Raw genomic sequence first — 14,829 nt, 5'->3', positions numbered from 1 at the left:
TAATTTGCAAAATTTGGCATACATCTCATTTACTTCAATGCCTAGCAACAAGTCTGCCCAATTTAAGAATTTTCTAAGTAAGTAATTATCAAAAGAAGGCACCAAACCGGGAAGGCTATGTAGCACCATCAAACGCGAAGAATAATCAAAGGGCGCTAAATATCACCAAGGATGCCAATGTGAGAACAAAAACGCATAAGGCGAACGATATCAAAAGTATCCGAGTCACCAAGAATTCTATTGAGGGACAAGTGACCGCCAAGGGCGCTCGGAAAGCAAGACACACGCTCGTCCTGGAAGTCAGGACATTCAAGGAGGACATGCACGACCGTAAGAGGGACAATGCAACTAGGACAATAAGGAGCAGGGCGGCGCTCCATCAAGTGACCATGGGTTAAGCGAGTATGGCCAATACGCAACCTCGCCAGAGCTGTTTCCCATCGCCGGTTATGGTGGTAGGAGGACGGCCACGAGGAAACACAACATTTAAGAGTACATAGTTTGTTACCAGTAACATACGACCAAGAAGCCTGCTACCGGGAAAGGACGGAGGAATGGATAACCGCGTAAAAGTCGGAATATGGAATACCTTTACGAGAGATGGGACAAGAGCGGACAGCTTCCTTGGCGGCAGCATCCGCACGCTCATTTAAAGACACACCAATATGGCTGGGAACCCAACAAAACTCAACCGACTTAAATTTACTGTGAACAAGAAACAGCCAATGCTGGATCTCGACAACTACTGGATGAACCGGATTAAAGGACCCAAGAGCCATGAGGGCACTACGAAAGTCAACAACTATGAAGGAAGACTGACAACGAGAAAGCAGGAGACGAAGAGCATAGAGAATAGCACAAAGTTCCACTGTAAAGAAGCTAGTCTCCGGAGGTAAGCGACACATATAAGTGCGATCAGGAAAAACAACAGAGTAGCCAACACCGTCCGCAGACTTAGACCCATCGGTGGAGACAGAAACGGAGCGGGAGTGAGAAGAAAAGTGCTCAAGGAAAAAGCGTTTTAGAACCGTGGGAGGGGTAAAAGCTTTAGTGATACGGGTCAAGGAAGTACAAAACCGCAGAAGAGGGACTCTCCATGGGGGCAAAGAAGGAACAACACGAGGAGAAACATTAGAAATACGAACGGAAAGAGAATCCTGGAGGCGAGATAACCGGACAGAAAGAGGGAGGTGGTGAAAAGGAACAGGAACCGCAGGAGGGGTAAAAGTTAAAGCATGACAGAGGCGAGAGGAAGGATGTTGTAAGGACCGCGCAAGATAGCGAAGTCAGTAGCGATCACGGCGGTCCTGGAGAGATAAGAAGCCAGTGTCAACATACAAGCTAAGGACGGGAGTCGAACGAAAGGCACCAGAACTGAGGCGCAACCCAGTATGGTGCAAAGCATCAAGACGGCGAAGAGTAGAAGGAGAAGCAGACGAGTAAGCAGGGCAACCATAATCGAGCTTAGACAGGACGAGAGAGGAATGTAAAGCAAGGAGTGAGCGCCTATCTCCCCCCCAAGAAGTATGGGACAAGACCCGAAGGAGGGAAAGGACCTTAGAGCACTCAACACGTAAGAGTGCTCTAAGGTCGTAAGAGTGCTCGTAAGAGATATGGGGAGACCATGACAAACGAGTGTCAAGGAATAACCCCAAAAGCTTCGCGGAATCTTTGTATTCAAGGGGATGACCATAAAGTGACAAAGAGGGACGAAGAACGACCCGTTTCCGCGTAAAAGTCATGGCACAAGTCTTAGAAGTAGAGAACTTGAAGCCATGATCAGTGGCCCAAGACGACACGGCATCAATTGCAAGTTGAAGCTGGCGCTGAAGGAGAGGTGAATCATCATCCTGACAGCAAAGGGTAAGATCATCGACATAGAGAGCGGAGAAGACACCAGAAGGAAGGGAGGAAAGAGGACCATTGAGGGCAACCAGAAAAAGAGTAGTGCTCAGAACACTACCCTGGGACACACCTTCGTATTGCTGAAAAGAGGCAGAGAGGGAGGTACCAAGGCCCACCCGAAAGGAACGACGAGAGAGGAAGCTGCGGAGAAAGAGAGGGAGATGACCACGAAGGCCAAAAGAATGAAGTTGAGATAGAATATGATATCGCCAAGTGGTGTCGTAAGCCTTTTCCAGGTCAAAAAGGACGGCTACAACGGAGGTCTTCGCAGCAAAAGCAGTACGAATATAGACCTCCAAGTTCACCAGGACATCTGTCGTGCTGCGGCACTTGCGGAAACCAAATTGAGAAGGGGAGAGGTGGTGATGGTGTTCCAGGAACCACATCAGACGAACGTTAACCATACGTTCAAAGAGTTTGCAGACAACTTGTGAGAGCAATAGGGCGAAAGTCCTTAGGGGAAGTACCCAGAGACCCTAACTCCCAGATCCGATTATACAGACTCAGTAAATACCGAGACGTGCACGGAGGGAGATGGCGATGCATCTCAAAGAATACCATCGGAGCCCGCCGCCGTAGAACCGCAGAGGGCCAGGGCAGAACGAAATTCAGAGAGAGAGAAGGGATCATTATAGGGAAGCTGAAGACGAGTGCAGAAATCTAAAGGACGAGACTCAAGGACAGGTTTACGAAGAAGGAAAGATTGGGGAAGATGAAGACCAGAGCTAACAGAAGAAAAGTGGGAACCCAATACGGAAGCGACCTGCAACGGGTCCGCCACAAGAGTATCATGGAGGTGAAGGACCGGTGAAACATTGGGAACGAACTTACCCGCTATCTTGCGGACACACTTCCAGATCTGGGCCAGAGGAGTTTCGGACGTAATTGTTGAGACATAAGATGCCCAACATTCACGTTTAGCCGCACGGATGGCCCTACGGGCCACCGCACTCGCTTTCCGAAAGAAAAGAAAAGAATCGGTCGTCTGCCTACGGCGGTGCCTCTTCCAGGCTGCACGCTTACAGCGGACAGCCCGAGCACAGTCCGCATTCCACCAGGGAACGCACTTTCGTGGACCCCGAGAGGAAGAGCAAGGGATAGAGCGGAGGGCAGCGTTGAAGACAGTGTCATGATAAAGGAGGAGAGCGTGAGAGAGAGGCAGAAGGGAGAGGTCAGGGAGAGGTCAGAGAGAGCAGCACTGAGGGTAAATAGGGTCCAGTCCGCCTTAGCAAACTGCCACCTAGGGAAAGAGAGGGAAGGGCGAAAGGAGAAAAAGGAAACAAGGATGGAAAAATGATCACTTCCATGGAGGTCATCAAGAACCTGCCACGTGAAATCTAAGTAAAGAGAAGAAGAGCAGAGTGAAAGATCAAGACAAGAAAGGGTGCGAGTCCGAGAATTAAAATGAGTGGGCTTACCAGAATTCAGAAGAGACAGGGAAGAAGAGAGGAAAACGGCTCAAGAAGGCGACCCCGGGTATTCGCAGAACGTCGCCCCAAAGAGAATGACGACAATTGAAGTCACCCAGCAGGAGCACAGGCTCCGGCAAGGAGTCTAGGCGGCGTTTCAAATCAGGAAGAGAAAGCGGGACACTCGGGGGGAGATAAATGGAACAAACTGTGTACCATTTCCCCACAAAGATACGAGCAGCAGAACAATGGAGAGGCGAAGGAAAAAGTAAAGGAACAAAGGGAACATCAGCACGAATCAAGAGAGCAGAAGAATTAGAAGCCCCAGCAACGGCTGGGGAGGGGGGGGGGGGAGAGAAAGGAATAGCCACGAAAACGACCAGGACGAGCACCAAGCATCGGCTCCTGGAGACAGACACAAAGGGGCGAAAACCGCAAAATCAGAAGTTGGAGTTCGAGGAAATTGGCGTAATAACCACGAACGTTCCATTGAAGAATGGACAACGACGAGAAGAGAAAGGACAAAAACAGAGAACAAGGAAGAAACAAAGGCGAAAGAGCAACAGAGCACGTTAAAGAATATCAGGGTCGGGATCAGGGTCAGCAAAGTCAGGTTTAGGGGGCATAGGTAAACTGAGCAAAGACAGGAGGAAGGAAACGGGAGAACAGATCAGAGGTGGGCGGGCGGGATCCGGAGGAGGAGGAGGAGGAGGAGGAGGAGGAAGAGGAGGAGGAAGAGGAGGAGGAGACAACGGAGAGGAGCAGTCAAGGACAGCAGTAGGAAGAGGGGGGGTAGAAAGAGGGGAGCGCACCTCGGCAAGGGCAGCAACCGAGAGGGAAGCGGGGGCTAAAGAAACCTCCATAGCAGGAACAGGGGCCGCAACCACCGAAATGGGAGGGGAAGGAGCGAGAGAGGCAGAAGTAGGGGCCGAGGAAGAAAGCGAAACCTTCTTACCCGCCGTGGAGGAGGAAGGAGAGGAGCCAGGCTTACGCTTCTGACTTAAAGAGACAGGTGTCCCAGCAACCACGTACTGGGCAACGGATTCTAGCGTCTCAACAGGAAAAGCTGAACGAGAGCACACATGACGGCCGTTTGGAGAGCGATGGACATCAGCCCGCACCGACAGGCGGCGGGGAGAGTCAAGAGACGGAGGAGAAGGATGGGAAGGATGAACGGAGGGAGACGAGGAAGAAGACACAGGAGACACGACAGACCGGGTAGAAGGAAGGGGAACCCCAGACAGAGGACCAGGAGGTGGATCCTTCGGGAGAGAACCCAAAGGAACAGAGGAGGGGGCAGTGGGCGTATCAGGGTCCAAGGCCCGGAAACGGTTGAGAGTCTGAGGAAGGTGGGAAGGGCGAGGAGAGGAAGAGCGCAACACGCGAGCATAAGAGATATTAGCATAAGGCGGGAGCCGGCGAACCTGGCGTCTCGCCTCAGGAAAAGATAAACACTCCCGGTGCTTCAAGTTGAGGACGGCTGCCTCAAGCTTGTAATGGACACACGCATGGGAGAAGGTAGGATGGGCCTCACCGCAGTTGAGGCAACGAGCCTGGGGAGAAGTGCACTCCGACTAAGAGTGACCCTCGCCACCACACAAAGGACAGAGAGAGACAGTCCCGGAGCAGCGGAGGGCACCATGCCCAAACCTCCAGCACTTGTTACAGAGCCGAGGAGAAGGAATGTACTCCTGGACAGAGCACCTGGCACCAGCAAGAATGACAGAGGGTGGAAGGGTCCTACCATCAAAGGTAATCTTCACAACCCGGAGGGGTTGACAGCGACTACCACGAGGGGGACGAGTAAACGTGTCCACCTGGAGAACAGAATGGCACTGGGCAGCAAGGATATGTCGAATAACGTCGTGGCAGTCGCGCAGGTCCCGAACACCGGTCGCAACATGGGGCGGGAGCACAATAATGCCAACACTGACATTCAACTGAGCGTTCTTCGAAACCCGAACAGGGGTCTCGCCAAGGCAGGATAAGGCAGCCAAGCGGGAAGCAGCATCCTGATAAGGAGCAGCAACGACACGTGTACCAAGACGAGTGGGGTTGAAAGTAATGGAGGCATCCACGGAATCAACGAGATGTCGATGGAGGGAGAAATCGTCAGGAGGCGCAGATTCAAGAGGCAGGAGATCAAAATATTTGGCCCACAAAGCGGGACCAAACAAGGCTTGATAGGTAGCAGAGAGAGAGAGGGGTTAAAAGGCGCAGTAGTTACAACTAGGGATGGAGCCGCACCAGGGGACGAGGTAGTCACCACTGGGGGCTTGGGGCTCGACCCAACCACAGAGGAGGCAGGGGAGCCAGGGGAAGGAGTCAGAGAGGCCAAAGGAGGAGCAAGGTCGGGGCCCAATGCAGCGGAGGCTACAGAGCCCGGTCTTCCAACACGGACCGACTCGGGGGCTTGGTCGCCCACCCCACGAGTCTGAGAAGGTAAAGCAGAAACAGCCGAAACAGGGGTCATCATCATTACGAAAAGGAATATTCATTCACGAATGTGTCCCCACACCCACCATGGAGCCACAATTAGAGGCAGGACACCCAACAAGTAGCTATCGCCGATCTTGCCGGGGCCTCCTAGGGGTGCGTCGTGAGTATACGCCCCACAAACGCCACCTTAAGAAACCGACAGTCTGTCGAGATCGGGTTCAGTGACGAAAGGGGGATTGACAATAAAAGGTTTCCCTCGCTCTCGACGTCGTGTACTACAGTTCTACGGGTGCAAGAGTATGCCTCCTCAAGCACCCGGGCGTCAAAATAGAAGAAGTCCAAGGGAAGAACCAGAACAAGCAAAAGGTCGGCAGGAAACAGCAAGCAGATAGGAGAAGAGGGGGGAGAAAAACTAAACAGAAGGAAAAGGAAAAGGTGCCCAGCAGAATTGGAGAGGACGGCAGCAGGAGCACAAGGCTAGAAAAAGACAGAGGACTGTCCCAAGGAGCATCACACTCTGGCAGCCGCCCACTAACCCCCCTCACGGCAACAACGAGCTGAGCGGGGAGGGGGAAAGAATTTTCTAAGTTCCCCATAGTGTTCTCTCCTGAAATCGAGTTTATCAACTATTTCAATGTCCCTATTCTCTTCAAGATTATATCGCAATGAATATTTAATTTCCAACTGGACATGATCACACTTTTTCCAAGCGAGGTAGATATTGAATGTCAAATATCTCCTCTTCTTTCCTGGTGAATATTAGATTTTGATGGAATATCCCCTTCTCTCATTCTTATGGCCTGCTTGACGTGTTGATACAATAAAGTCTCCAGAATGAGGTTTACAAATTTGCCTGTCCAAATGTCCTCTGTTTTAGCTTCGTAGGCCTCCCATTCTATTGCTTTAAAGGTCAAGTCCCCAAGTACCAACAATCATGACTCATCTTTATCTGCTTTTACTATAATCTCTCTCATGACCATTATGAGGTCCTCTCATTTGTCATCTAGTCCATGTCATCTTTGTCCAAGTGTGGCTTCTTGTTAGGCTATAGGCATTTACGATTATCAGTTTAGCATCCCGATTCCAGACCTGCAATGCCAGAATGTCAACTACGAGTTTTTTTTTTATTAACACTCTAACCTTCAGGTGTTCTTTCACCAGCACAGCCACTCCTCCCACCTTCCTAGTTTTCTTGACACATCTCCAAACTGAGTAGGCAGACAACTAAAATACAAATTCATTTAAAATATTTGCTTCAAGTTTAGTAAATCTTTTGACATTTGTTGTTTTTCATTTTTTTTTATTTAAGAAACATGGAGCAGCCTACCTGCCAAACACCGAATGAACCTTTTGCTTTAAAAAAAGAAGAAAAAAATTGAACAAATTTGAAGAAAAATGTCATAAAGGTTTGTTCAGTGTATGTAAGGTAGGCTGCTCCATTATTTAAAACATCGAATATCATATTGATGTTTTTCGGGGGTAGAATGGATTAACTTGATTTCCATTAATGTCTGAGGAAATTCGCTTTGTATGACGTCCGTTTCACATGACCACGGTGCCAGAACGGATTAAATTCATTATTCGAGGTTCCACTGTAAATACAATTTTCAGGAATATGTTCCCTTTCTGTTCGTCCTTTACTCCCCCCTTCCTCTAATGATTTAGTTGTTTTGTTTTTATGTACCATTTCACTAGCTTTCCAGTCCCTAATACTTCCTGGAAAAAAATCTTTCTTCATTTCTATTCCCATTTAGAGGTTTTGCTTCATCAAAATTAGTTTTCAGCTTTTCTGTTTTCCTTTGAGAGGTATTGTCGTATTGACCAAAGTTTTCCATCTTCATCACACTGCAATTTTCTGGCATTTCTAAGCACTTCTGTCAATTGTTTCACTCCATTAAATGTCACCCTTAAGGGACAATTCTTGTCTCATTTTCCAATCCTCCTAAAATCACTGACATTTTCCTTTTACTTTTCGTCTTCTCCTAAATCTACTATTTTCTCTGATTTTCATCTCTTCTGCTGCTTTGTTCACCCGAGATGATATTTCCTTTTCTAAGCACCCAAAAATTATTATGACTTGCTTCCATCTGTAGTGTTTTGTGCTAGTTTACTGTTGGTAACCAGTTCTTTCCTAATTACTTGCGTAACTTCTGCTTCTTATTGGTCATTACTGGTTTTGATTTCCAAACACACTTCCTTGATAGTGTGCCACCGAAAGTGCAAGAGGTGACTTTACCTCTGGTGCAATACCATACATTGAAGTGTGCCATAGAAGGTGCAGAGGTGACTTTACCTATGGTGCAATATTGAACATTCAAGTGTGCAATAGAAGGTGCAGAAGTGACTTTACCTCAGGTGCAATATTGAACATTCAGGTGTGCAATGAAAGTATCAAGGAGTGACTTTACCTCTGGTGCCAAATATTCTGGTGTGCCACAGAAGGTGTGTGTCGTGCAGCCATATGCAATATCTTGTTTGGCCAATCCAAAGTCTGTTATTTTAATATGACCATCAGCATCTAGTAGTATGTTTTCCAGCTGCAAATAGGTGTTGGTCAGTCAATTCTTGACTTATAACAATATTACTTCATCCTTAAATTAAAATTAAAAAGTCCGATTAATGAAAAAATGGGATGTATATATACCGTTTTTAAAAAAAAAGTTGAATGTAATGAAACGCCTTTTTCTGGGTGAGCCTCTGAGGCTCCCTGGAGCTATCGGGCAAATATGTAATACATTAGACCAGGGGCTTTAGTCAATGGAATTCAGTCTACCGAGGACCACATGCCAGAACCTGGTCCCCTAAGAGAGGCGCAGAGCGCAATTGGCCCAGAAAACCCCCGGGGTGGGTTGTTTCCTTATTTGCCATCGACCAGGGTCAGGCACCCAGAAAGGTACGCATAACAAAACAGACCCCACATGGTAAGAAAATTGCAACCGAAAACCAAACAAAGGCAGAACTCCCTCATTTCCCAAGGAAACAAGCAATGTCACACCACATCGTCGCGCCGTCGTCCTCGCAGACCTCTCCTCCCTGGGCAACCCGTTCTCGCAAATTTAATAAGTCAATATTGACTTATTAAATATGTGCATAGGTGACATACCTAACATAATAGATACCCTTAAAAAGATTCATAGAAAACACCGACCTTACCTAACCTTGTTAGTATCTTAAGATAAGCATCTTATAGCTTCGTAATTACAATTATTACCTAACCTATAATAGGTATAGGTTAAGTAATAATTGTAATTACGAAGCAATAAGATGCTTATCTTAAGATACTAACAAGGTTAGGTAAGGTCGGTGTTTTCTATGAATCTTTTTAAGGGTATCTATTATGTTTAGTATATCACCTATGCACGTAGTTAATAAGTCAATATTGACTTTACGAATTTGCGAGAACGGGTTGCCCTGGGAGTGGGAGCCCCCGAGCCCATGCGCCGGCCACTTGGCAACTCTGGTGCCAGAAACAAATACCCATTTGATATTCCAAGAGTGCGACTAAACCAAACTAGAAATGCTCTACTAATCAAGGGACCCAGAATGTGGAATAACCTCCCCAATCATGTCAAAAGCTGTACCTCTCTCAACCAGTTTAGGAGTAAGACTAAGCACTACCTAATTAACTCAATGTAACCTACCTTATCCCCTAAATGTCAATCCATGTCTTGCTATTTTAAACAATGCTGTTTGTTGACCAACGTGTTCAATTGCTGATTTCATGTCCCCCCTCCCCATTTTTTATGCCTTTTTTAACACAATTTATAATTTTATTTACTATTAAATTTTAGTCTAAGTGTCTTTCCCCCCCCCCCTTACACCTTGCTCGAAATGCTATGTGTATTAGTGGCTTTAGGTATTGGATTTATAGATAGAGCTAGTACATACAACATTATGTTTGTAACTCTTCATCTATGTATGTACTTTTACCCGAATAAAAATTTGAAATTTGATTGGAAATCTGAACTCGAGTTTGGAGGCTAAACACTAAAACAAAACGAAAACCACCGACCAGCGCGGAGAGAGGGAGGGTGCCAGGGCGGAGAGAGGGAGGGTGCCAGGGCAGCATCCAGGACTCGCCCAGAAAATGGAATTTCATTACATTCAATGCTTGTTTTCTGTGGGGAGCCCCTTTGACTCCCTGGAGCTACATAACCAAAGGAAAAGAGCGACTTACCCGGGAGGCGGCCGTCACTCACCCCTTAACTCGAAGTCTGGCTGTAACCTGCGACCCAAAGTAACACGAGAACGCCCAAGCCCAGAAATGGTAACCAAATATCTGGCAGCCAGGACCTTGTTCGACCTCCAAAATCCCCGTGCCTGAATATCAGCTCAAGACATGTTGCCAAACATGGCAGCCAACGCAGCAAACTTCCTACCATCATGGGCATAAGGATACATTGCAGGCTGGCTAGACTTAATAACTCTGCAGACAACTTGGGAGACCCCGGAGCTTGGAACAGGGAACGAGGGGACCTGATCAACCCAAAGCGCATCCCAGCCACAGAAGCCGAAGCGTGCCGGTAACGGCGAAGAGCCGCAACACAAGATAAAATGCATCCCTAGTCTGACCAACCAAACATCAATAACCCAAGGACCTCTCTGTAAAGCCCATCCAGTCCCCTTCACCATCCACCCAGTCCCGTCATCATCCATCCACCCAATCCCCTTACCATCCATCTAGTCCCCCACCACCCATCCTGTTATCCTCCCAAATACAATATTCAAGCACGATCGTCAATAGGCGGGAGACACGGGTAAACTGTGCGCGCCTCGTCCAGCCCCTCGCCTAGCAGAACAGAACCATGTGCTTGGTGGACCTGGACGTGTATAAACGAATTCCGAACAGCGAGGCAAACTACGGGTACCGAATAAAATTTTTTGGAGAAAGTGACTACGAGTACCGAAAATTATGTGAACCGAGGCTTACAAGAACTGAGGTTCCACTGTATAGGGATGGTTCACACATTATATAAATATATCACACTACACACTAATGAATAATATTACTGCAAAAAAAGAAAAAAAATCAGACATTGAAATAATTAGGTAATATTATCTCTGTGGCAACTTCCACCCGACAGCTCGGATGGAATAGACCTCTCTCCGACGCTTGCTCTGCCAACACCTCTTTTTGCCAGACTTTCCCCGCCCTATTGTGGGCAAACTATGCCACCTGTGATTTTATTATTTTTCCCGTGATCAGGAAACACAAATGAACACTTTTATAAGACAATTTTTATTATTATTATTTCTTGTGCCTGGGCGTGTTGCAGGTTATAATTGCAAGAGCAGCCCAGGTGTTAATGAAAAGCAGGATCCCAGTTGGTGTCTCTAATGTGTGCTTTATGAAATTTTCCATAAACTATTACTGTTTATTTACATAAAATATTACTGTCAAATTATCATAGTTTTAAAAATATATGGTTTTAACCACTGTAATATACAAGTATATCTTAAGGTTATCTTGAAATGATTTCGGGGCTTTATGTTTTTACGAATTTAAGCCGTTTCCAGAGATGGGTCGGAACTCAAATATTCATAACTAAAAAGTTTTCCCATAAGAAATAATGTAAATTGAATTAATCTCATTCCACACTCCCAAAAATATTAACTTCAAAATACATTTCGTACTTAATAGACATTTTTACTATGGTATGTACAAGTAATAGCTTACCTTTATTGATGACTTACCTTTATTGTTGGCGAATGGAAGACTGTGAGGAGGGAGGGGGAGACGGAGAAGTGTTACTGTTTGGAAGGGGAGTCCCCCTTCCATTATAACATCATGCAGTGATGACTTCTCTGGGATAGTCTCTCTCTTTCTCCTACATTTTGCCTGCATACCTCTAGGACCTGATTTGTGGCTCACTGCTTGATTGTCTCACTAAAAACCTTTCCACAGAGACTTGTTTTTCCTTACGTTTTACTATTTGTCTGTAGAGAGGCATCACAGTGTTACTGCAGCTTGATTTAGGCGAGTCGTTCAACAACTGTGCATTTCTTCCCATACTGCACACCACTTTTCAAGTGCACACCATCTTCAAGTTCTCTCGTTTTTCCTCTATGGTCATCCTCACATGTGTTTTCTTAGGTTGAACCTTATCACTGGCAATCTTGGGAACCATTGCGTGATATAATTACTTTTATGTACAAAAAGCAAATAAGCACAAAGACAATGAAATTCTTTAAAAAGAATTCAAGCAAAATCATCACTAAGCAGGTGGTCTGGTAAACTGAAGTGGGGTCGCCTGTGCCACCAGGAATCATTCGCTCCTTTGACCCATACATGTATCAACAAAGTCGCAAGTCGAGGGAAAAATCGTAAGTTCAGCAAATTCTCTGGCGAAATTGGGGTCGTAACTCGAAAAATTCCTAAGTAGGGGGCATTCGTAAGTTGAGGTTCCACTGTATTATATTGTAAGATAAGTGTTTTTGCTGTTATTACACAATACACATAATAGTTGTCATGTGAATTCCCTGCATAGCAGTGGAAATATCTTTGCCCCTCACCCTCAATGTGAACTGGAAGTTCACCTCTACACCAGCCAAGATGAGTCGAAAGTCCAGCCACCTCTCCGTACCCTTCAGGGCCAGGCACGACCTGGTACGACTCAGTAGCAAGCACAAGTAATAAATACTCATACTCCGCCAAAGTACAACAGAAACAAGCAACACTTAGTGGGCCAGCCAGAGGCTTAGGGCCCACACAGGAATATCCCTGAAAAAAAGCAAGCAGAGCACTTTTGCCAACCAGTAGTTTGCCTTCACAAACCAGCAGTTAGCCACTTTCAACTAGCAGTGGGATGCCTCAATACAAAGGTGCTGTTGGAAATTTCCAACACTAACAAACTATTGTATTATAATACATCATTATATACTAACTACAGTAGTTACTAATTTCACTAACGGTATTGTTAACATAAATTAACAATTTTATCTGCGCATTAGTGCTAGAATTCTCACAAAATCGAGTAACAAAATTGCGTCAGATAATGTCTAGTTAGACACGTTTATTATCAATGTGTTAGAGAATTGAATGTGGTTCTCTAAAATTATCAGTATTCCATGTAATAATTACCTACGGATAATATGACTCCCGATAATCTAAAACCGAGAGTTATTAACTGAAATTATTATCAAGTAGCAGTTTTATCTGTTACATACGAATGCTATGGAGAGAATAAAAATCTTCTCCATTTCTCGTTTAACACCATTAAACGAGAATATGATAATATTTAAGTCCCTATAATTGCAACCAGTTCTCATTAACGTATTACATCAATAATTACACGGAAAATAATTATTCGTGATTAATAATTTCTGTAGTGAATGCGAGAGACGGGTTGAGGGAGGGCGAAGACGCCATTGCACACGAGGCATCCCTGGCGATAAGCGTGGCGAGACGCGTGGTAGTGACTGAAGAGTTTTCCAACAAGAATTACGTTGTAACTCAATTAATAGTCGACAATTGCCTATTCACGTGTTCTACAGTGCCCTGCCAGTTAATAACGCATCAACAATTGAAGCCACGGCCCGTAATTACGCGTACACAGTAGTGGACGCCTGGGACTGGCAGACGCGATTTCGGCAGACCTCAGTATTTGATACGCTCATGTTAAGTATACCATTCTCGTTTCATGCATCATTCTAGATTGTATATTTATGGGTAGTCTGTCGTGACAACGAATGGATCCCAAATACACAACGTTAGTTGATTTTTCACATTTATCTCAGTTTTCATAAATACTTGAAATAATTCGTAGCCTAATCAAATGCTACTTAAATTTCTCTGATTTCAGCGTGTATACGAGGAGTCAACAAGTTGTTTCTCTTCATTCGTGGTATTCACCTCGGGTTCTTTCTTTATTGGGATCCTGTGACCGTGAGGACGAATGACGAAATGGCGTTACAGAAATCGTCTTACAGCTAAGACATATATTTCGTACAAATTTATCTAAGATTATTACTGATTTCCATATAATCCATATAGGATCTTTACAGGGAATAATTTATTGCCAGAAATTATGATTTGGTAATTAATGTGTTTGCTCTTACTGTTGCTCAATAATTCATAATCTTTAATATTCATAATTTGAGGCATCATATCTTTGAATCTATTTTAGTTTAGATTTACTATGTTACTAACTCAACAATGAACTAGTGACGAACCACACTGGTTCCTAGATATATATGAACTTCTAGAAATACCCCCAAATGTTGATATTTGAGGCTTTGACTTTAATAATACAGTCTATTCATTATTTTCAAGTGATTATTCATTTAATTATTATCCATAGGCACTGGTTCTCTAGTGTCAATCTAATAATCACTATTATTCGTTTTCCCTCTTTTCTCAAAAGTGGGTGGTCCTTCGATTTATTTAAATACAATAATCAAATAATTTAATATACGAGTTCAAGCCCCAGAAATCCAACAGGTGCCATCAGCCACAAACTAGCAGTTTGCCAGAAGCACTTGTTACCACATTGCGTTGACACCGTATGAGTCATCACCGCTAGACTATATAAAGGGCACTGCCTCCCTAGAGAGCCAGTCTCTCTTAATGCTCTTGGATCTCCATAGCCTCCTGCAACGCTGTCTGCCCTCAGCCTACGTCGTGTGCTGGATGCTGTGGTGGTATGGTAGTTGTCTTCAGCACACCAGTATACTCTTGTATTAAAACTTTCATTTACTTATTTTATTTGTTCTATAATAACAGCCAAGTGTTCTTAGGTGCCATTTTTGTTCATTAATATTTCAGTAAATTGTTTTAATTATCTATTTGACGATTTTCATTTGTTTCCACCTGCGACTTAAACACTGCAAAGGCCAAGCAGCATTTGTTTTTGTGTTTATGTGATGGAGAGTATACCACCTTGGTTCAGTATAGCAACGATACCACAACCTGTCAACGTATATCTATCTACAATTTTTGTGCACCATAATGAATCACAATGATTGTTGTTATGAGTTTATAAACTCGTGTAACATACGATTATGTTACGTTGTTGAGTAGATTAGATACACAGTGTTTAGTGGGTTTTCATATTTATTTAGTAGTCTTGGATACACC

General features: G+C 44.9%; 1 protein-coding gene across 6 annotated transcripts in view; it reads right to left on the bottom strand.

Moving 5' to 3' along the window:
• LOC123771828 (RAC-alpha serine/threonine-protein kinase) overlaps nucleotides 1–14,829 on the bottom strand; it is a 140,440-nt gene that overhangs the window by 45,109 nt on the left and 80,502 nt on the right. For 4 of the 6 annotated variants that reach the window (XM_069313240.1, XM_069313245.1, XM_069313241.1 and 1 more), the window contains exon 8: nucleotides 8,162–8,290. The exons of the other annotated variants lie outside the window; for them this stretch is intronic. In XM_069313240.1, coding sequence (XP_069169341.1) covers nucleotides 8,162–8,290 — 129 coding nt within the window. The remainder of the gene's footprint in view (nucleotides 1–8,161; nucleotides 8,291–14,829) is intronic. 6 annotated transcript variants of the gene reach the window in all.

This window comes from Procambarus clarkii, chromosome 75, assembly GCF_040958095.1.
Source record: "Procambarus clarkii isolate CNS0578487 chromosome 75, FALCON_Pclarkii_2.0, whole genome shotgun sequence".
Classification (NCBI taxonomy): Eukaryota; Metazoa; Arthropoda; class Malacostraca; order Decapoda; family Cambaridae; genus Procambarus; species Procambarus clarkii.
This window is presented reverse-complemented; position numbering and strand designations above follow the sequence as displayed.